The following is a 23854-nucleotide window of genomic DNA, read 5'->3' as shown; positions in this document are numbered from 1 at the left end:
ATCAGTCTCTCTAGCTTCATATTGTCACAATCTTTTAAAGGTACCAAAAAATCAAGCAGTAAAAGAAACCCACTTAGCTTCATTTAACCATTATCCACCCAAATTATACTGCCATAGAACTGTTGGTTATAGTCCAGATATTATCTTCCATAGATCTTGTGTTTCTTAAAACACATGTCTGGAAATTTTACATGGAAGTTAGTCCTCTCCCCTGGTGACCTGCTGTTGCCCCAGGGTATCAATTATTGGTCAGGGAATGGGGAGATTTGGGGGGAGCCCTTGGGTTTTCTTAGTTGTTAAGGCTGTATTCTGTCCTTCAAGCCAGGGCTTGGAGATACCCACTCCCTTTAGCTGTTGCTCAGAAGCCCAGAATCCAAAAATCCAAGGGATATGAAGCCTTTTAAGCAATTAGAAGTAGCCAGAAACCTTGTTCTGGATCTAGGGCTACAAAGGAGGGGGTTGAAGGGAAGGGAGCTTGCTGTGGTCCAGGAAAGCAAGCAGTAGGGGGTTCTGGATATACCAACAGTTAACCAGTCAGCTCCTTTTCTTCCCCCTGTCCTTGGGGGTCCTGGTGTTATGCTTTTCAGATGAAATATGTGGAAGAGGAATTCTTGGAAATCAAGCAGACCTGGGTGCTCTTGGTGTGTATTGGGGCTACCTCAGGCCTTGGGCGTCTTGTGTCGGGCCGTGTCAGTGACTCCATTCCTGGACTTAAGAAGATCTACTTGCAGGTGAGTGTTACCACCTTGCCCTGATCAGAGTGGTGTGGGGAGGAAAAGCCTGCCACAGATGCTAGGTTACCCCCAGCCTTTGGGATAGACTGGTAGGTCGTATCATTACTATGCCCTGGGCCCCAGCTCTGACACAACTTTGTTGTTCAGCATGGGAAAGTCAATCAAATTCCCCAGGCCTCAGTTTGCTTGGCTTTCAGATGAAGACAGTCATCTTTGTTCTGCCTCCTTCATCAATATGGAGTAAGGATCCAGTGAGAGCACTGTGTAAATCGAACCTATAAGAACACTTACAAGAAAGCATTTATTAATAATGGTTCATCCATCTGAAATAGGAAACCTGAGGCTAGGAGTTAGATGCTGACCCCCATTGAGGACTGATCTCCTTGCTACTCCATACTCTCTTGGAAGGTCTTGGGCATCTATAGTACTCTGTGGCCCAGTGTTTCTCTCCTCTAAGCCAGCAGGACCAAGTCAATCACTTCTTACATTTCCAGAGTTACTTGCACCAAGCATTGGCTCTCAAATATTATCCTCTTGATGGACGCAAAAATAGTGCCAGAAAACACAACCTTACTTCCCCTCTCTGGGCCTCACTTTCCTCATTTGTACAATAAGAATAATTCTTGCCCTTCCTATCTTACCTTACAGAGGAGTATCAAAAGAAATATAGGTGTAACCAGGATTTGGGAAGTAAAAAACTGTTATAGCCATGCAAGATTTTAATCCTTTCGACAGTAACACAGTGCATCATATTGTGGGCAGTTTCTGTGTGAACTGAGCTCTGGTCTGGCTTGGGACTACTGCTCAAGCTGTCTGTCTTTGTCTACCTGGCAGCACTACTGCCTCTCTGACCCTTGCTCATGCTTTTTGCTCCTGCAGCTTGGTTTACCACAATGTTTTCCACCAATGTGGAACCCTGTGAAGGGACAACATCAGCCCTTCAAAACATGTGGTCACAAATAATCCATTAAGAAGGTGGCTGAGTTCTGACTCTCCTGGAGAAGCCCTAAAAGCACTTCCAAGGGGCCCTGACTATTCTCATAGTAGGGATTTCTCTGTCTTCTGACAGCTTCAAGTGTTTTCCTAAATATTCTAAGATGTCTTAGACAAGAATATGATTAAGGATTTCTGTTGTGTTTAACTCTGTGTTAGATTTGCAAAAGCTGGTGAATCTTCTTTGTCAGAGCTGGGGGTGACCTTGTGGTTTATCCAGTCCAACCTCTCATTACACAGAAACTGAGAGAAAGACTCATACAGACAGTCATGGCAAAGTTGAATTCATATGTAGCACTTTTCTCATATTTCACTTTATACTAAGTGATGGGTGGTAGAGCCATGTCCTAGAGATAAGTAACTTGACCAAAGTCAACTCAAAAGACTGTGATTGAGATAAACCAGTTATGAAATTTTGAATTCCAGGGCAAATATCAGGAATTGCCTTATCTGGGTGGCTTTTTGTATAGGAGAATGTATGTCTTTTTCAGCTTCTTCCACATGCCACCCCTGTAGGTCTTCCCTGTCAGTATCAGCAGCTCCAAGATGCTAACAGTGCTGGCATTGGGCCAGGACTTTATCTTGAGGAAAAGAGCAGCCCCTATCTAGCCATATAGCTCATTTCTCATTACAGTCCCTAGGAGAGAAGTAGGGCCCAAGCAGCTTTTGCTATCTATTGTGTAAAGTTCCAAGGGAGGTGGAGGCATTAACTAGTCAGAAGCAGAACTAGGCTTAGGACCCAGTGCTTCTGCTGATCACTTCCCCTACCCACCCAACATTCTCTCCCCTTTTCCAGTCTTACTTGATCCAACTTTGCCACTTAGAGTAATATAAAATAATCTTAGAATGTTATAGCTGAAATATATCTTTATCAATTATAGTCCAACTGCCTCATTTTACAAATTGAGGAACTGAGGCTTAGAAAGGGAAAGATGAGTCCAAACTCATCTTTCTGGCAAGTGTCTCAGGCTAAGAACACAAGACAATGGATAAACTTCTCTTGAGCTGCTCAAGATACTCCATCACAGGAATTTTCCTCCCTTTCTCCCTGGGTCAGATACAGGAGTATAGGCTTGGGAGAGGAAAGGAGTGTACATAACTTCAGGTTCTGAAGAGATACCCACTAGACCCTGTAGTTCCTACTATTGGAAAAGACAGGCACATGTATCTGATATACAGACTTCCCCTTGACAGTCTGTTAGAAAAGAAATGGTGACAGCCTGCAGGACAGCCTCACTTTAGGCCAATTCTTGAGGTCTGATTCTCAGTTTAAAGAGAGATTTTTAATTTCTGAACTTTTCAAGGGCTCATGGAGGATGTTAAGCAGCAGCTAGATACAATAAGTAGTAATTGGAGATGACAGAAATCAGTTAATGGGATCCTCTGTATTGTATAACGCTATTAACTCTTAGTTGCCATACCATTATGGCTTGGTTGATAGGTGGATCTGGTTTTATCTTCTAGTTGTGCATGAATCTCCTAGAGGACGAGCTGGAATATCAGGGTTCTTATTCCTAGATTCCACCTAGCTATCCCAAAACAGCCTAGGCAAAGTTCAAAAAGTTTTCTAGCAAAGAGATTTCCTCACATGACATGTCCAGGACATTTCTTATCCTCTCTGAAAACCAACCAATCAACCTAACAAACCCACTGCCAGTACAACACAAAATCTTTAGGGCTTGAAACAGCCTTGACCCTCCTATCCCATCCATGTGGTGATTTGGTTATTTACCCTTACTCTGTGGTCACTTACACTTCCTGGGTAAGTTTACCCTCCTGTGTGAAGCATTAGAAAATCCTGGGTCCTGTTAAGGCTTTGGTAAACAGATCAGGTCTTACCCCTGACCCTGGGATGACCTGGCTCTGCTGGCTACAGTGGGTGAGAGGAGGGGGTTTATTTCCCTGCCTGCAGCCCAGGTCTTCAGTCTGGCTCACTGACACAGGTTGCAGATGACCTTAATCAAAAGACCAACTGTGTTTCCAGTTGCTCTCTCTCTTTTGAGTGGGAAAAACCAGCCTCTGGAAAGGCAGCTTCTTTGTTTTAGAATCATTTTGCTCAGCCCAAAGAAAGCCCAGTGGCTAGTCAGTGCCCCTGAACTTGTTTCAGCTCCCTAGACCCCCTCCTAGTGTCTTGGATCTCCTTAAAGTCCCCTTTTTTGTCTTTGCATGGTACCCAACCAAGTCCAGAGGACCCCACAGCCATGCTGAGATGGGTGGTGTGTCTCATGTCCTAAATCATAAGGAACCTGGGTGAACCTCCCAATGGTCTTCTTCATGCCAAGGTGTTTTCTTTCTTTTTTTTTTTTAATTTTTTTTTAACGTTTATTTATTTTTGAGACCGAGAGAGACAGAGCATGAATGGGGGAGGGGCAGAGAGAGAGGGAGACACAGAATCGGAAGCAGGCTCCAGGCTCTGAGCCGTCAGCCCAGAGCCCGACGCGGGGCTCGAACTCAGGGACCGCGAGATCGTGACCTGAGCCGAAGTCGGCCGCTTAACCGACTGAGCCACCCAGGCGCCCCGCCAAGGTGTTTTCTAAAAGTGGCCACCCAATAAATGAGCACTGCGTCCTTTCTTATTTCAGCTTATTTCAAAGCTCTGCCTTCCATTCATGCCCCCATCTAATCATCATTCAAGTTATCCTCATTTCCTTCTCTTCCTCTTCTCAGACCTTACTTGGATCTGAGAACACCAACATGATCTGATCCCAGACCCTAATACCTGGGCAGCCAAACACAAGATCAGAGCAACAGCAATTTCTTTTAGCTTAGAGTCCAGTGAAAAGACAACTTCTTAAGGGTGGGGCCATGCCCCTTACCTTTTTAAAAAATGTTGATGGAATCACAGTTAAGTAGGATTAAAAACTTAAAAACTTTGAATCTTTCTTAAAAACTTTGAATCTTTCAGTGCAGGACTTAGAAAGGGCCTACGTAAGTATTTAGCCCAACTGTTTTCTCTGTTGACACTCCCTGTCCTATTTTATAGATGGTAGAAATGAAACCCTGAGAAAGGAGATATGATTTGCTATGTGGTCTTGACTGACAAGCACAACATGACCTAAGGTCCTTGCTCCTCCAGGTCATCTCCTTCCTGCTCCTGGGCCTGATGTCCATGATGATTCCCCTGTGCCGGGGCTTTGGGGGCCTCATCGTTGTTTGCCTCTTCCTGGGCCTGTGTGATGGCTTCTTCATCACCATCATGGCCCCCATCGCATTTGAGCTGGTGGGCCCAATGCAGGCCTCACAGGCAATTGGCTACCTCCTTGGCATGATGGCCCTGCCGATGATTGCTGGGCCCCCCATTGCAGGTGAGGCTGATACTACAGGGAGGGCATGAGTGTGGGAGTCCTGTCTTCCCTGGGCCCTAGCAATCCTGAATACCTCTGCTGTAAGTCCTTTTTTTACTCTTATTCTCTATTTAAGCAGCCTTGTCAAAGTGTATGAAACCTCTTACCTCTATTAGTGGAAGAGGTTAACTACAGTATATGTACATGGATTCATTTTTTGGGAACGGGCTGTTCATGGCTCTCTATCTGTTTCAGTGGGGTTTATTTTAGACAGCCTGGATGATTCCAGGAGGGTAAAGAGAGAAATGGGTTTGGCTTTTTGATCATTCTATTGGTTCAGTGTCTTCTCTCTTCCTCTTTATAAGCAAGTTATTATTTGCAAGGTAGTTGGGCAGAAAGAGAAGAGAAAGTGGACCTTGGCTTCATTAAGACTTAGAGATACTCCCCCTCCTTCTCTATTGGCTTCTGAACTAAGCCTGTAGAAGAGACTTTGATTAAAGCCAAATCCTAGGACTGGGCCAGTGAGGCTTACTTCTAGCAGGTAGTAGGCAAAGTGTTGGCTTGCTGTCTTTCAGTATTCTCAGTTTCCTTCTCCACTCTCCCAAAAGAGCATTGTTGATACCCCAGGGGACATAGGAAACAAGGAAAACCAATGAAAAGAGAACTCCATTTCTTTTCTTTAGGATTTAATGCAAATATTGATTTGTGGGTTAGCCTTCCTAGGCTAGCCAACTGGGCTAACTCAACAAATATCCCTTGAACACCAATTGTGTGCAAGGTGTTGTAAGGGCATGTCATGCTGTGTGACAGTGACAAAAGCTTCCACCCAGGCCCTTGTGCAACAGCCATGGGGCTCACTGAAGGAGGGGAGCCTCTACCCAGCCCCCAGTCCCAGAGGTGGATCCCAGAATCCACATCTCTTTCCATTTTGCTTACCATCTAAGCAGCCCAAGGGCATATTTTCCTTTCCTCAGTAGTGTTTCTGTGATCATCTTTCCTGTGAGGTGCCCCATGTTAGATTCTGAAGGTAAGTAGGGGAATACTTGCATACCATGCCAAACATATCCATGTTATTAGCAACCTATAGAAACCCAGAGGGGCCACCATATCTATAACCGGATGAAGGATATACAAACAGCCTTTCCTTAGGGTGAATGGGAACTTCAGAGAAAGGGCACCTCAGAGAAAGAGAAAATAGAAACTTAGCTGAATTGTTCCATAAGAACACTCTAGCCTAAGTTGGGGGTGGAGGGTATATCACTATAAATCAAGTCAAGACTTGGCCATCTTCTGTGGAACCCTTTTGGACTAGCTTCCCTCCTAACTCCATACCTAGGAGTGACTGGAAGTCAAGCTGTAGCTTCATGAAAGTAAAAAATGGAGAACTTTAAGAGAAGCTTCATTAGCCTCTTTCATAATAATCATTAACCTCAAGGGCCTGCAACTCCATTACCTCAGAGAGGAGCCACCTGAATTTGTAACAGAGGTTTTATTTTTTTCATTGCGAATGTTTAAATTGAGGGGATCCTGGGTAAAGGTAGTGCAGGCCAAGATCCACTGGATAGGCATTGTGATGGCCCCTAAAAGAGGCAGATAGCACCTTTGGGCAAAAGGGCAAAGCTGAACTTGACTTGTCTCTCTTATTTCAGGCCTCCTCCGCAATTGTTTTGGGGACTACCATGTGGCCTTCTACTTTGCTGGTGTGCCCCCAATCATTGGGGCTATAATCCTCTTCTTCGTCCCTCTGATGCATCAAAGGATGTTCAAGAAAGAGCAAAGGGATTCCAGCAAGGATAAAATGTTGGCCCCTGATGCAGACCCTAATGGGGAGCTGCTGCCTGGCTCCCCCATCCCTGAGGAACCAATCTAATGTGTTTTCCTTGCCATTGTGTGCTTCTCCCCAACCCTTTCCCTTCACTCCACCCTGCTCAGCTTTTACATTTTTGCCATCAGCACACTTGTTCTCAAACATGCACACACAGCAGTTCAGACACCTGACCATCCCCTTGGAGCCAAAGCTCCTGTTAAACTCATTAACCAAATTCTCCATGTTAATGCCTTTAAATTTGCCAGGGTCCTTCTCCCAGGAGCTAGAAAAGCTTGGGATCCCCCTGGCCTTTGGAACATCTCCATACACTTTCTAACACCTGGAGATGGTACCTCCTGGCCCCAGATTGCTAGTCACCCACTAAAAGCAACTTCCAAAGGTGCTACTGTGTCCCTCGGAGCCTGGTGGGAAGACCCAAGCCTCTGTGTGCTCAGGATTTCCTTGTCATCTGTCCTTGGAAACCATTGGTAAAGGGGAAGAGAAAGGGCAGAGAGGTAAAATCAGACAATGAGCCTTGCTTAATCTCAGAGCCTCTGAGGGCTGTGGCTTCCCAAGAGCTGTGGGTGACATCACTTTACAAGTGTACAAATAGTTTCCCCATCATACAGTTGGTTAACAGTCTGCTTCTTTCTTCCCTTCATTTCTTTCCTTTACTGCTTCTTCTCCCTTCTCTTCCCCCTCTATTTCTTTTTATGACTGTCATAGATGCATGGGTGCTTGAAGACAGGAGGGATCTAGAGCTTGTGCCAATCAGCCTCACCTTGGCCCAGCCCACCCCTAACATGTCATTAATTCCACTCATCTCAGGCTGAGCCACATCTTACTTTTTGGCTAAAGCTTCTATAATTATAAACTGGAAGAGTAGAATATCACATAGGGAAAGGGATCTTAAACACCATAAAGCTCCACTCACTGATTTTTACAGATTCTCCAGGCCAGTGCAGTAACTTGCAGGCACTACCAGCTCCCCATCCTTATATTCATCTGTCAAAATGTGAAGAAATTCCTTTCATCTCAGCATGCAGAGGAGGACTGATGATGGGGGAGGGCATGATTGGGGGAGGGGCAATAGTTATTGACCTGGCAAAGGACCAACTCCTCCATCTCTCATTATTCATTATAGGTTAATATTACCATCTGGGTCAGGGCAGGAAAGGGACTGTTTTAGGGAAAATCCCATTCCCAACCTGGATCCCCCAAGGGTAGAGGCAGCAGCTGCATGTAGTGTTGAACAATTTCTCTTAGGAAGAGGGAAGCTTCCTAGCCTTTATCACTGAATGTGTCTCCCATGCTGGGCATTCTGAGCCATTCTGCTTAGCAGGCATTAAAGGTGCCAGGAAAGGTAGCATCTGGACCATCTTAATCTCTCTGAAATAGGTGCCAGATGTTCCCCTATGCCCAGATTCTGGGCAACACTCTTGCTGAAGAGCATTCCCAGCCAGGCTGTGTCCAAGCTAGCACAACTCACGCCCTTAGGAGCTCAGTTTCTCTCCTTACTTGGTCTCTTTGTGTCTCTTTCTCCCTATTCTGGGCATTTGTCTGTTGTGCTCCTGTTACTCTAATCTTTCATCACCTTCTTGTCAGGCATCCTTGGCTGTTACTTGGAGCTAACAGTGACTTGCCACCCTAAGACAGGGCCATCCCGGGGACAGAAGGATGAGGTTGCCTGTGAGGAGCTCCAAAGAAAACAGTGGTCCCCACCCATAACATTTTCTGCTACAAACAGGCAGCTGTGGCATGGTGGGCCTATGATGGCCTCATTCAAGTCCAAAGTCCTGTATCCCCTCCGTTGGTCCTAGTCCAGCTTTTATCAACCCCCCAAAGGAAAACCCACTGGCTCTTAGACCTGTGGATAGGAAGGGGCCTAATTACTATCCTGTTGGCTCCAAAAGCAGTGGAACAGGGGGAGCTGGGCCCCAGAAGCCTTGTAACTGACCACTGAAAATGTTGGAGCAACAAACCCCTGCTCTCATTCTTCCTGTCCTTCCCCCACCAAGTCACTAGAGGGAAGTTCTGTAGGGCTTCAAGGTGAAGGCCTTGAGGTGAGCACCTTTTGTTGCTCAAGGTGAAGATAGCTCTTAAAAATCAGGCTGCCAACTACTTCTCTCCAGATGAAGGAAAGACATTCACAGGTCACCAATCTGCCCTATCAGTTGTCACATGACATAGTGGGATATCAGTTTATTTCTTCCACATATGTGCATGTACATGTGTGAGCTTGTGTGTTTTGGAGAGAATGCCGGTTGGTGAAAGCAGCTCAGTATTAATATTTCGGTAGGATGCAGCCTCTAATGCACCACAATTAAATCTAGGAAAACGAACAAAATTTGGGAGCTTGAGATCTGGGACATTTAAATCCTCAAAAGGTTGGAACAAAATAAACAGATCTAAAAATCTAGATTTGGTATGTGTGTTGCCTACAAGGGTGAAATACTCTTAACAGCAAGAAGTTTGGCTTCAGAACTGAAATTTCGTTTCAAATAAAATTTCTGCCAGGGTCTATACTCTCTGTGAGAGCAGAAATTGGAAAAGGAGCTATATAGGGGGTTTGGAGCTGGGTGGATTCTAATCTAATCTAATCTAATCTATTCAGGATTAGATTTTTAGGAGCTCTAAAGTAGAAAAGCAGTCACTTTACAAAATGAGAGCACAATTAGTGGCTGAGGCTCAGTGGAGGCCCCACCAAGGCCACCGCCTTGGGACTTACATGCCATGTTGAAAATGGACATAGACCTTAGCAACAATCCAATTTAATCCTCTCCCTTGTTATTGATGGAGAACCTGAAGGGACTGGTATAGCTGGGTTACACAGCCAGAACAGCAACAGACCCTGGAATTGAGGGTGATGCAAAAGAGAGACCTACAACAATGACAAAAGATGGGAGTAACTTGAGTCTCCCTTGTCCACGTTCTGCATTGAATTTAAGTGAGGAAACCTGAGACCTAGAGATAGTAAGGGACTGAGCAAGTTCACATAGTTCATCAGTGACAGAGCATACTGAGACTTGGATTCAGGTAATTGACTTCCAGTCCAGTCCAAATCCCTTATTTTACAGATGAGGAAATGAACTCAAGAAGGGGGAAATAATTTGTGTACTTCATTTAACAACTTATGTAGTGAGCTCATTTCCCAAAGGATGTCAAAAGGACCAGCTCCAAGCAAAAATGAAATCTGAACAGTTTGATTTTAGCATATCACGTCTTTTCAAGATTACCCTCACCCTCAACCAACACATACATTTGGTGTTCTCTCTTCCTAAGCACTCAAGACCTTCACGCAGCCTTGCCCTTGGAAAGCTGGCCCCACTTACTGCTCTTCCATCTCCAGTAACCCAAGAGGTACAAATAAAGTCCATCTCTCTGTGGCCATACACTGAACAGGGGAGGGGTAATGAGAGGGGGATGGTTTCCTCTGAAAGAGGGTGGTTTACCATTCAGATCTTGGCAATTTTCATTTCTCCCCTGACTTAGTGCCGACATCCATAGGCTGCCAGACTCCTCATCTCCTCCCACTGAGACTAATTACTCTGTCCTGCTGCCTGGCCCCAGGCTCTCCCACCCAAGTTATACTGCCTTCTCTATCCCCTCCTCCAGTAGCCCCAAGGCCCCACTCTGTGTTTGATCACTCAGATCATTAGATTTCAAAGCTGTGGAATCCCATAAATTTTATGAGCACATGCTTTCCTCCAGGGCCTTTTCAGGTCTGAAGAGGGAGCCAGCAGCTGCCTGCCACTTCTTCACAGCAACAGAACAGGCCAGCTGACAGGGATTACAGGTGCCCCCCAGCAAATCCCTGATGTCTGACAGCTGGCACCTAGATAGGGTGGATGCTGGTTTGAACCAGAACCCTTGAAGGGAGTTTTGAAATTTTAATGAGCTGAAATGTACAGGAGACTCCAGAGGCATAAGGAAAGGGATTAGATACCACTCCTGCAAAGGGTTGAGGAGGTTTTGCTTCAGAAGGCCCTTCAATTCCTGCCTTCCAGCTCTCCCTAGTGGTCACCAGAAGCAGAGTTCTATGACTGATTTTCAAGTCATTCAGAAATATTTTCTAGGGACCTGCTATATGTCAGGCATTCTGCTAGAACTCAGGGATTTCACAATGAAAGAAGCAGAGGTGGAGAAAACAAAGAGAAAAACACAAAAAGGAATTTATAATATCTTTTTTCTGAGATACATTTTTCTCTTCTGGATCCCAACAGCCCCACAGCTTACAGACCTCAGAGCTTTGGGATGGGAATAGGAACCACCATGGCCCTTCCAGGATGGAGGCCCCAGCATTTCCACCTTACTGTCTGGCCTCCACCTGGCCAAAGCCACCTGGGAGAACTATTCGCTCCTCAGCATTGGTTTCCTGCTAAGCCAGAGCCCAGCCAGATAAAATTAACCACTGCTCACATCTAACAAGTGTCAGAGCTTAGCCCAGCAGCACTCTTGCCTGGCCAGTAGGACTCATAGACTGACAGTACCTGTAGAGCGCCCCCAGCCATACCTGCTTCAGGGATGACAGACTAGAGACAGGCAATTGCTACCCTCCTTTTCCCACTGCACACCCACGTTACACTGCCTTCAAAACGACTGGGCCCTGGGATCCGGGAATGGGGGTGCTAACAGGTATCCCTTCCCACCAGGTCTCCATGCCTACCCTACACTCAGGGAGTGCCTGGAGATAGAGATGGGGCTGTGGTCCCGCGGGTCCCGGGCATCGCTTGGTTCTGCCACCGTCCTCTGGCTACACTGGGCGGGAAAGGGCAAGGTTCCTGCCTCCTCCACCCTGTGGCCCTCCATCCACTTCTGCGTCTGGGGAGGGTAAGAACCCGGGAGACGCGCCACAGAGATGTATCTGACCCTGCTATACTCAGATGGGAATCAGGCCCGCCCAGGGGAAGGGGGCGGGAAGAAAGGCGAGAGAACCCAGCGCCAGGTCCTGCCAACTGCTCAGAGAGCCAGATGAATAGTCCGCAACCGCCGCGTGTCCCGGGCTGCGCTCCTCCTCCATCCCCCTGCCCCCACTGCCCCGCCCAGACCACCACCACCGGGGACTGCAGTGTCGCTGCCCCCACCTAGCGCTTGGTCCCGAGCCCTGGAGGCAATCCGGGCTGGACCAGCGACAACTCTGTCCTACCTGAGACCCTCTTCTCTCTTCCCCTTACCTGATCTGGCCCCAAGGCCCCAAGGTTAGAGTCAGCCTGCAGCTGGTGAAGGATCTAAGCGGTTCTGCGCAAGGGGCTCTCAGAGATGCGGGGGCCGGGGGTGGGAATCGCCTCCAGGAAACGCTTGGGTCCAGAGCAGCCATCCTCCTCCGCCTGCCTCTCCAGCCTCCAACCCTGGGCAGGGCCTGTGGGGCGCTTCCTCCACGCAAGTCAGCACAATGAGGCTGCTTCTTCCAAAGAATTGACCAACTCCTCAATCCCAAGAGTCCCCCATAATAGCTGTCCCCAGAGCTCCTGGGGAGGGGTGGGCAACCACGTGGGTGAGAGCTCCCAGCTCAGGTCTGCTCCCTCACCACATGGTCCCTGGATACCACTCAGGGTGAAGGTGAGCCCCCACCAGCTGCCCTAGGTTCACACAGGTATACTAGTGGGATTTCCTAGGCTTGAGAAACCTCCCCCAAACATGAACGGACCAGATTGACTCTAAGAGCCCCCTCCTCAGTTTGCTCCCCATCCGACACTCCTCCACCCTACTCTCCATCAACCTGCTTCCTTCAGCCATTTGCCCAAGTGGGAGTGGAAGAGAGGGAGAGGGTAACCACTCCAACTCCCCTCTCCCACTCAGCCACATACACTCTTCCTCCCCTAGGATGGAGTCTTCTGGGATGCTCAGCCCTGCAGTTCCATCTACCTCAAAGCCTTGCAAAGGCCAGTTTCCTCCTGTCAGTGAGACATCTTTCAACTACTAGCCTCCTCATTCGCCCCACCCCCACCCCTCATGCACAGACACACTTCCTTCTTCCTTTGGCTCCATGAACACAAGGGTCTTCCCCCCAGCATATCTGGACACAGAGACTCCCTTCAGTGATAACAGGGTGCCCTCACCTTTGGGTGGGCAACTTACAGTTCACAGGTGCTCCAATATCCCTCATCACATTTTATCCACCCCCTGCAACCCTGAGAGGCAGCTGCTCTTATACCTGCTTTACAGATGGGGAAAGGGAGGCCCTGACAGGAACTAAGTGCCAGTTTTCCAGCCCTTCTCCAAGGATCTTTCCACCCTTCCTTACAGAAAGTAGGGAGATAAGTGAATCTCTCATTTCCCCCTGACTTCTCAGAAAGTCTGCTTGCTGCTCCTGGAGTCAGTACCTGCTGCCCCCAGGCCCACTCTGTCCCCCAAGGAAAACTGGGCAGTAATGGCACCACAGTCCCAAAATGGAGGCATGAAGGCTGCAGAAGCTGAGCCAGAGTCCTTGTGCACCCCCCATCCATCCACCCACCCCAGCCTCCCCTATGGAGGGAGAGGAATGAAGAGAGGAGTATGGAAGAATAATTAGGAGTCCCTAATCTGCCTTTCCCTGGGAATACACAACACTGTCTTCTGGGTTACTCTGTGCCTCAAAATGGAGGTAAAATTCCAAAGTGAGTTCTCCTGTGCCTTACTCCCTCAGTCCTCTTATTATTCAATAAAATTATTACCACTGAGGGCTAATATTCAGGTCCTTGTTTAATGCCCAGAGACCCCGCAAAGGCCCCTCTGTCTAATTTGGTTATTGGGTGGAGAAAGAACAGTTCCTGAGTGGACCTACTTTTATGGGAAAGGATTTGTGAGTCCAAGTAGTCAACATAGCTAGCTCAAAGGATATCTCTCTTTTAGACTTCCAGTGCTTTGCTAAGCTTCAGAGAGGAGATGGGAAAAAGTAGCAAATATTATGCAGTTAAAAGTAGGGGAGCTCCTAAGCCAGGAGCTATGTAAAGGAAAAGTGGAGAACATGCCTAAACTTCTGTCCATACACCTCAGTGAGGTAGAGTTTTCCTGTCTGTGACTCTCAGCAGTTGTGGCCATTGCCTTCCTCCTCGTTTCCTCTACTCCCAGGTGAGAGATTCCCTATATTTACAGGAGAGGTTGGTCATCTAGCAGTCCCCACCATTCAGTACCACATTGTTTGGTAGGCTCTAAATTCCCTGATCCCAGTAAGACCTAGATTAAGCCTTTCCTTTAGGATGAACAGCTTCAAGCATCCAAGTGGGGTCCCTTCAAGTTCAGGACTCATCTGCCAAACATGCTGGGCCTGGAAAGCAGGGGCAGCCAGGTTTCAGGGAAAGTCAAGTTCTAGGCAAAGCCAGTTCTAGTTCAGTAGCTTTGTAAATAGTTATAACTAGTGAACTCTAGGAGCACTTTAAATATTATATTGACACAGCACAGGGGCTACAAACAAACTTACCTTGATTCCCTTTTTTCTAGCCAGCTGACTTCTGTCTTCATAATCATTGGTCAATACAATTAAGGTCTGTCATACGAGGAGGAAATCAAAGATCCAAAGAAGGTCGGGGTTGAAATAGTGGAGAGGTTCAGATCCAGTAATTTTCACACTGTATTCTGTGACTTTTTAGGGGATTTACAGAAGTACCTCAAAGTCATTGAAATTTCTGGGACTGGTTTTTACTTATTCAAAATTCACATGAACAACAGATAAAAATGCTGAATATTATATGAAAAACAAATTTAAAAAAACTCTGAAAGGTGGAGATAAGAAGGCAGACCAGCTAGGGACCTCGGAACCTGAGGAGTGACTTCCTTGAGGTGAGTGCTCTAGGTTTTCTTTTTACCTTGCATATCCCAGACTTGGTGCTGGAGAAGCCAGAAACCCAAAAATGCCAATGGGTACTGACACAAAAAGCCAAAGAAAATATTTTCCTCTCTATCCAATCAGAAATTGTCAGCCTAGAAAGACAGAAAGCTTTTACACAATAACCATTTTACTTTAGTCAAACACCATGGAAACAACTGTTGTCCCAGCCCCACCCCAGCCAGCAAAGCAAAGTGGAGAGCCTAGATTTTCACTTTCATCATGTTATAGCAATTAACCTCTCCCCCCTTCATCACCATGGTGCTGTCACAGAAGACCAAGTATGGAACCCAAACTTTCATCCCAGTCAGGCAGAAACACCTAATATCCCTGTCCCTTGCATCCCTAGTGGTATCAAAGGAAATCTAGTGGTGTGCCTTAACTGCCACGCCCACAAAGCAGTAATGAGGAGCTCCTCAACACTGGGGTGTCAATGGTGGACCAGTGAGGAATCTTGACTTGACAGTAATGAGTAATGAGGTAGTGTGTCCTTTCTTCCACTGGCATGCTGTCAGAGGAGCCTGCTAAAACAGATTTTTTAAAAACCCACAGTTCGACTAAACACCCACATACAACTAAAATGTCCAGGTTTCTATCAAAAATCATTCATGATACAAGGACATCATACCAGACCTAAGAAAATATCAATTTGAGTTTAAAACAAAATAATAATGACAATAACGAGATGGCACAGATGTTAGCATCATCTGACAAGGAACTTGAAGCAGTCATCATAAAAATGCTTCAATTTATGAACATGCTTGAAATAATTCAAAAATTAGAAAGTCTCAGCAAATAAATAGAAGATATAAAGAAGACCAAGTGGAAGTTTTGGAACTGAAAAATACAATAACTGAAATAAAAAACTCAGTGGAGAGGCTCAACAGCAGAATGAAGAAGAAAGAGGAAATAGAGAACTTGAAAAAAAGCCAATATAAATTATCTTGTCTAAATGAGAGAAAGGAAGGTGCCTGGCTGGCTCAGTTGGTAGGGCATGCAACTCTTGATCTCGGGGTCATGAGTTGAAGCCCCACATTGGTCGTGGAGCCTACTTAAAAAAACAAGCAAGAGAAAGGAAATAAACTAAAAAAAAATTAACAGAACCTCATGGAGCTGTGGGACTACAACAGAAAAAAATTACTAATAATGTCATCAGAGTTCCAGGAGAAAAGAAAGAAGGTGTGGCTAAGAACATATTCAAAGAAATAATGACAAAAGAGATCTTGAAAGCAGTGAGAGAGAGAAATAACACCTTAATTATAGGGAAAAAGCAATTAGAATGATAATGGATTTCTCATCAGAAACCATGGAGGGGAAAAAGGAAGAAGTCATAAATTTTTCAAGTACTGAAAAAAAAAAAAAGAACTGTTATCTCAGAATTGTACATCCAGTGAAAATATCCTTAAGGAATGAAGAGGAAATCAATACATTCTCCAATAATGGAAAACTAAAAGAATTTGTTGCCAGCAGACCTATCCTAAAATAATGGCTAAAGGAAGTTCTACAAACAGTAAAGAAATGACAAAAGAAGGAATCTTAGAACATCAGGAAAGAAAAAAGTACAATGGAAAGAGTAGAAATATGAGTAAAACAACATCTTTTCCTTATCCTCTTTAGTTTTCTAAGGTATGTTTGACAATTGAAGCAAACTTTATAACAATGTTTGATGTGGCTTTCAATGTATGTAGAGGAATCATTTAAGACAATGTTATAAGTGGGGGACAGTGAAGTGACAATAAAGGAGGTAAGGTTTCTATATTTCACTGAGGCTGGTAAAATATCAACACCAATAGACTGCAGTACATTATGTACATAAAATGTAACACTTAGATCAACAACTAAAGAAGCTATGTAAAAAGATACCTTCAAAAACACTATAGATAAGTAAAATAGAATTCTAAAAAAAGTTAAAAAGAAAACCTATAGGAAGGCAGGAATAAAGCCACAAATGAAGAACAGAGGCAACAAACAGAAAACAAATAATAAAATGTCAGACCTAGGCCCTAACATATTAATAACTACACTAAATGTAAATGACATAAATACATTAATTACAGAGATTAGCAGAGTGGTTTAACTAATGACGCAAGTATATGTTGTGTATGGGAAATTCACCTCAAATATATGATAGGTAGGTGGAAAGTAAAAGAATGGGAAAAGTATGCCATATATACATTAATAAAAAGAAATGAGAGTGGCTGTATTAAGTTTTGATACACTAGACTTCAGAGCAAAGAAAACTACCAGAAAGACAAAAGGACAAAACATAATGATAAAATGTTTAGGCTACCAGGAAGATATAACAGTCCTAAACAGTGCTTCAAAATAGCTGAAGCAAAAACAGAAAACAAAGGGGAAATAGACAATTCCACAATATAGAGACTTCAACAATATATCTCAAAAGTTGATGGAAAAACTAGAGAGAAAAAATAAATAAGGACATAGAACCATCAACCAGTAAGATCTAATCAACATTTAAGGAGCACTCTACCTCACAACAGCAGAATAAACATTCTTTTCAAGCACCCATGAGATAAACACTAAGATGGGCCATATCCTGAGCTATAAAACCAACTTTAACAAATTTAAAATAATTGAAGCCATAAATAATGTGTCTTCTCAGTATAATGATATCAAATGAAAAATCAAAACCAGAAAGACAAAAGCAAAGTCTCTAAATAAGTGGCAATTAACACACTTCTAAACAATGCATAGATCGAAGAGAAAGTCTCAAAGGAAATTTAAGAACACAGGCAGTTGGGGACATCTAGATGGTTCAGTTCATTGAGTGTCCAACTCTTGATTTCCATTCAGGTCATGATCCCAGAGTCATGGGGTTGAGCCCCATGTTGGGCTCTGTGCTGAGCATGGAGCCTAAGATTCTCTCTCTCCGCCTCTGCCCTTCTCCCTGATCATGCTCTTTTATGCTTTCTCTCTAATAAACAAACAAACAAAACAAAATTACAGGCAACTGAATGAAAACCAAAATGCAACATACCAAAATATGTGGGACAGAGCTAAAGCAATATTGAGAAGGAAGTTTATAACACTAAATGCTTACATTATAGATTAGGAATGATTTAAAATCAATAATCTAAGTTCCTGCTTCAAGAACTAGGAAAAAGAAGCAAAATAAACTCAAAGCAAGCAGAAGGAAGTAAATAATAAAAGGCATTAATCAAAGAAATAGAAAATAAGAAAACAATAGAAAAAAATCAATGAAACAAAAAGTTAGTTCTTTGGGTTTTTTTAATGTTTATTTATCTTTGAGAGAGAGAGATAGAGCACAAGCAGGGGAGGGGCAGAGATGGAGGGAGACACAGATCCCAAGCAGGCTCCAGACTCTGAGCTGTTAGCACATAGCCTGACATGGGGCTCAAACTCACGAACTGTGAGATCATGACCTGAGTTGAAGTCAGATGCTTAACCAACTGAGCCACCCAGGCACCCCTGAAAGTTAGTTCTTTGAAAAAATCAGTAATATTTATAAACTTTTAGTAAGAGTGAATAAAAGGAGAGAAGACCCAAACCACCAATAGCTGGAATGAAACAGGAGATAATGTTATAGATCCTGCAGCCATTAAAAAGATAAGAGAGAATCCTGGGAAGATGGCGGCGTAGGAGGACGCTGGGCTCACCGTGTGTCCTGCTGATCACTGAGATTCCACCTCACCTGCCTAAATAACCCAGAAAACCACCAGAAGACGAGCAGAATGGAGTCTCCCGAGACAAGCACAGACCAGAGGCCCACGGAAGAGGGTAGGAAGGACGGAGAGGCGGTGTGAGCTCCACGGACTGGCGGGAGGGAGCCGGGGTGGAGGGGCGGCCCACCGGCCAAGAAGAGCCCCAGAGTCTGGCATGCAAAAGCAGAGGGGTCGGATGGAGTGTGTTCCGACAGCAAGCGGGACTTGATATCTGCAAGGTTATAAGCTAACAGCTCTGCTCTGAGAACGGGAGGGCTGGAGGACAACAGAAGGGAGAGTTCTTGAGACCTGGATGACAGAGCTCAGCTTGGCGGGGAACAAAGGCCCTCACCAGCGCCATCTCCCTCGCCCATGCCCCAGACAAAATCCCAAAGTGAACCAGTTCCTGCCAGGGAACTTGCTTGCACCGCACAAACACCCAATGCTGTGCTTCTGTGGATCCATCCCTCTGGTGGGTCTGACTCCCTCCTGGTGCCGCAGGGCCCCTCCCGAAGTGGATCTCTGAAAGAAAAGCGAGCTGAGCCTGCCCCTCCCGCCCCTGTGCACCTTGCCAATCCACCCCAGCTAATACGCCAGATCCCCAGCACCACAAGCCTGGCAGTGTGCAAGTAGCCCAGATGGGCCACACCACCCCACAGTGAATTCTGCCCCTAGAAGAGGGGAAGAGAAGACACACACGAGTCTGACTGTGGCCCCAGCGGTGGGCTAGGGGCAGACATCAGGTTTGACTGCAGCCCCACCAACCAACGCAAGTTATGCAAGACAGAACAGGGGAAGTGCCCCACAGTCCTGCACCACTCCAGGGACTATCCAAAATGACGAAACGGAAGAATTCCCCTCAGAAAAACGTCCAGGAAATAACAACAGCTAACGAACTGATCAAAAATGATTTAAACAATATAACAGAAAATGAATTTAGAATAATAGTCATAAAATTAATCACTGGGCTTGAAAACAGTATAAAGGAGAGCAGAGAATCTCTTGCTACAGAGATCAAGGGACTAAGGAACAGACAGGAGGAGCTAAAAAAAATGCTATCAACGAGTTGCAAAATAAAATGGAGACAACTACGGCTCAGATTCAAGAGAGAGAGGAAGAAAAAATGAACTAGAAGATAAAATGATGGAAAAAGAAGAAGCTGAGAAAAAGAGATAAAAAAATCCATGAGTATGAGGGGAAAATTAGAGAACTAAGTGATACACTAAAGAGAAATAATCTACGTATAATTGGTATTCCAGAGGGGGAAGAGAGAGGGAAAGGTGCTGAAGGTGTACTTGAAGAAATCATAGCTGAGAAATTCCCGGATCTGGGGAAGGAAAAAGGCATTGAAATCCAAGAGGCACAGAGAACTCCCTTCAGACGTAACTTGAATCGATCTTCTGCATGACATATCATAGTGAAACTGGCAAAATACAAGGATAAAGAGAAAATTCTGAAAGCAGCTAGAGATAAACGTGCTCTAACATATAAAGGGAGACCTATAAGACTCGTGACCAATCTCTCTACTGAAACTTGGCAGGCCAGAAAGGAATGGCAGGAGATCTTCAATGTGATGAATAGAAAAAAAATATGCAGCCGAGAACCCTTTATCCAGCAAGTCTGTCATTTACAATAGAAGGAGAGAAGAAGGTCTTCCCAAACAAACAAAAACTGAAGGAATTCGTCACCACTAAACCAGCCCTACAAGAGATCCTAAGGGGAATTCTGTGAGACAAAGTACCAGAGACATCCCTACAAGCATGAAACCTACGGACATCACAGTGACTCTAAACTCATATCTTTCTATAATAACACTGAATGTAAATGGACTAAATGCGCCAACCAAAAGACATAGGGTATCAGAATGGATAAAAAAACAAGACCCATCTATTTGCTGTCTACAAGAGACTCATTTTAGACCTGAGGACACCTTCAGATTGAGAGTGAGGAGATGGAGAACTATTTATCATGCTACTGGAAGTCAAAAGAAAGCTGGAGCAGCCATACTTATATCAGACAAACTGGACTTTAAATTAAAGGCTGTAACAAGAGATGAAGAAGGGCATTATATAATAATCACAGGGTCTATCCATCAGGAAGAGCTAACAATTATAAATGTCTATGCACCGAATACAGAAGCCCCCAAATATATAAAACAATTACTCACAAACATAAGCAACCTTATTGACAGGAATGTGGTCATTGCAGGGGACTTTAACACCCCACTTACAGAAATGGATAGATCATCTAGACACACGGTCAATAAAGAAACAAGGGCCCTGAATGATACATTGGATCAGATGGACTTGACAGATATATTTAGAACTCTGCATCCCAAAGCAACAGAATATACTTTCTTCTCGAGTGCACATGGAACATTCTCCAAGATAGATCATATACTGGGTCACAAAACAGCCCTTCATAAGTATACAAGAATTGAAATCATATCATGCATACTTTCAGACCACAAGGCTATGAAGCTTGAAATCAACCACAGCAAAAGTCTGGTAAACCTCCAAAAGCATGGAGGTTAAAGAACACCCTCCTAAAGAATGAATGGGTCAACCAGGTAATTAGAGAAGAAATTAAAAAATATATGAAAACAAATGAAAATGAAAAGACAACAATCCAAATGCTTTGGGACGTAGCGAAGGCAGTCCTGAGAGGAAAATACATTGCAATCCAGGCCTATCTCAAGAAACAAGAAAAATCCCAAATACAAAATCTAACAGCACACCTAAAGGAAATAGAAGCAGAACAGCAAAGACAGCCTAAATCTAGCAGAAGAAGAGAAATAATAAAGATTAGAACAGAAATAAACAATATAGAATCTAAAAACACTGTAGAGCAGATCAACGAAACCAAGAGTTGGTTTTTTGAAAAAATAAACAAACTTGATAAACTTCTAGCCAGGCTTCTCAAAAAGAAAAGGGAGATGACCCAAATAGATAAAATCATGAATGAAAATGGAATGATTACAACCATCTCTCAGAAATACAAGCAATTATCAGGGAATACTATGAAAACCTATATGCCAACAACCTGGACAACCTGGAAGAAATGGACAAATTCCTAAACACCCACACGCTTCCAAAACTCAAACTGGAGGAAATAGAAAGCTTGAACAGACCCATAACCAGCGAAGAAATTGAATCAGTCATCAAAAATCTCCCAACAAATAAGAGTCCAGGACCAGATGGCTTCCCAGGGGAGTTCCACCAGACTTTAAAGCAGAGATAATACCTATCCTTCTCAAGCTATTCCAAAAAATAGAAAGGGAAGGAAAACTTCCAGACTCATTCTATGAAGCCAGCATTCCTTTGATTCCTAAACCAGACAGAGACCCAGTAAAAAAAACGAACTACAGGCCAATATCCCTGATGAATATGGATGCAAAAATTCTCAATAAGATACTAGCAAATCGAATTCAACAGCATATAAAAAGAATTATTCACCATGATCAAGTGGGATTCATTCCTGGGATGCGGGGCTTGTTCAACATTAGCAAATCAATCAGTGTGATACATCCCATTAATAAAAGAAAAGATAAGAACCATATGATCCTGTCAATCGATGCAGAAAAGGCCTTTGGCAAAATTCAGCAACGTTTCCTAATAAAAACTCTCGAGAAAGTCGGGATAGAAGGAACATACTTAAAGATCATCAAAGCCATTTATGAAAAGCCCACAGCTAACATCATCCTCAATGGGGAAAAACTGAGAGCTTTTTCCCTGAGATCAGGAACACGACAGGGATGTCCACTCTCACCTCTGTTGTTTAACATAATGTTGGAAGTCCTAGCATCAGCAATCAGACAACAAAAGGAAATCAAAGGCATCAAAATTGGTAAAGATGAAGTTAAGCTTTCACTTTTTGCAGATGACATGATATTATACATGGAAAATCCGATAGACTCCACCAAAAGTCTGCTAGAACTGATACATGAATTTAGCAATGTTGCAGGATACAAAAACGATGTACAGAAATCAGTTGCATTCTTATACACTAATAATGAAACAACAGAAAGACAAATGAAGAAACTGATCCCATTCACAATTGCACCAAGAAGCATAAAATACCTAGGGATAAATCTAACCAAAGATGTAAAAGATCTGTATGCTGAAAACTATAGAAAGCTTATGAAGGAAATTGAAGAAGATATAAAGAAATGGAAAATATTCCGTGCTCATGGATTGGAAGAATAAATATTGTCAAAAGATCAATACTACCCAAAGCTATCTACACACTCAATGCAATCCAAATCAAAATTGTACCAGTATTCTTCTCGAAGCTAGAACAAGCAATCCTAAAATTCATATGGAACCATAAAAGGCCCCGAATAGCCAAAGTAATTTTGAAGAAGAAGACCAAAGCAGGAGGCATCACAATCCCAGACTTTAGCCTCTACTACAAAGCTGTCATCATCAAGACAGCATGGGATTGGCACAAAAACAGACACATAGACCAATGGAATAGAATAGAAACCCCAGAACTAGACCCACAAAAGTATGGCCAACTCATCTTTGACAAAGCAGGAAAGAATATCCAATGGAAGAAAAAGACAGTCTCTTTAACAAATGGTGCTGGCAGAGCTGGACAGCAACATGCAGAAGATTGAAACTAGACCACTTTCTCACACCATTCACAAAAATAAACTCAAAATGGATAAAGGACCTGAATGTGAGACAGGAAACCATCAAAACACTAGAGGAGAAAGCAGGAAAAGACCTCTCTGACCTCAGCCGCAGCAATTTCTTACTTGACACATCCCCAAAGGAAGGGAATTAAAAGCAAAAATGAACTATTGGGACCTTATGAAGATAAAAAGCTTCTGCACAGCAAAGGAAACAATCACCAAAACTAAAAGGCAACCAACAGAATGGGAAAAGATATGTGCAAATGACATATCGGACAAAGGGCTAGTATCCAAAATCTATAAAGAGCACACCAAATTCCACACCCGAAAAACAAATAACCCAGTGAAGAAATGGGCAGAAAACATGAATAGATACTTTTCTAAAGAAGACATCCGGATGGCCAACAGGCACATGAAAAGATGCTCAACGTCGCTCCTCATCAGGGAAATACAAATCAAAACCACACTCAGATATCACCTCCCACCAGTCAGAGTGGCCAAAATGAACAAATCAGGAGACTATAGATGCTGGAGAGGATGTGCAGAAACAGGAACCCTCTTGCACTGTTGGGGGGAATGCAAATTGGTGCAGCCGCTCTGGAAAACAGTGTGGAGGTTCCTCAAAAAGTTAAAAATAGACCTACCCTATGACCCAGCAGTAGCACTGCTAGGAATTTACCCAAGGGATACAGGAGTACTGATGCATAGGGGCACTTGTACCCCAATGTTTATAGCAGCACTCTCAACAATAGCCAAATTATGGAAAGAGCCTAAAAATCCATCAACTGATGAATGGATACAAAAAAATTGTGGTTTATATACACAATGGAGTACTACGTGGCAATGAGAAAGAATGAAATATGGCCCTTTTTAGCAACATGGATGGAACTGGAGAGTGTGATGCTAAGTGAAA

At 44.0% G+C, this 23854-nt stretch overlaps 1 protein-coding gene across 1 annotated transcript in view; it reads left to right on the top strand.

The window, feature by feature from the left end:
- Positions 1-9237, top strand: part of SLC16A2 (solute carrier family 16 member 2) — a 137191-nt gene extending 127954 nt beyond the window's left edge. Inside the window, exons 4-6 of the mRNA XM_019438185.2 lie at positions 588-731; positions 4804-5032; positions 6661-9237. Coding sequence (XP_019293730.2) covers positions 588-731; positions 4804-5032; positions 6661-6881 — 594 coding nt within the window. The 3' untranslated portion in view covers positions 6882-9237. The remainder of the gene's footprint in view (positions 1-587; positions 732-4803; positions 5033-6660) is intronic.
- The last annotated feature ends 14617 nt before the right edge of the window (positions 9238-23854 follow it).

Source organism: Panthera pardus, unplaced genomic scaffold (assembly GCF_024362965.1).
Source record: "Panthera pardus isolate Hobbes unplaced genomic scaffold, ASM2436296v1 HiC_scaffold_27, whole genome shotgun sequence".
In the NCBI taxonomy this organism is placed as follows: domain Eukaryota; kingdom Metazoa; phylum Chordata; class Mammalia; order Carnivora; family Felidae; genus Panthera; species Panthera pardus.
Note: the sequence above shows the minus strand (reverse complement) of the source record. Positions and strands in the feature narration are given on the sequence as shown.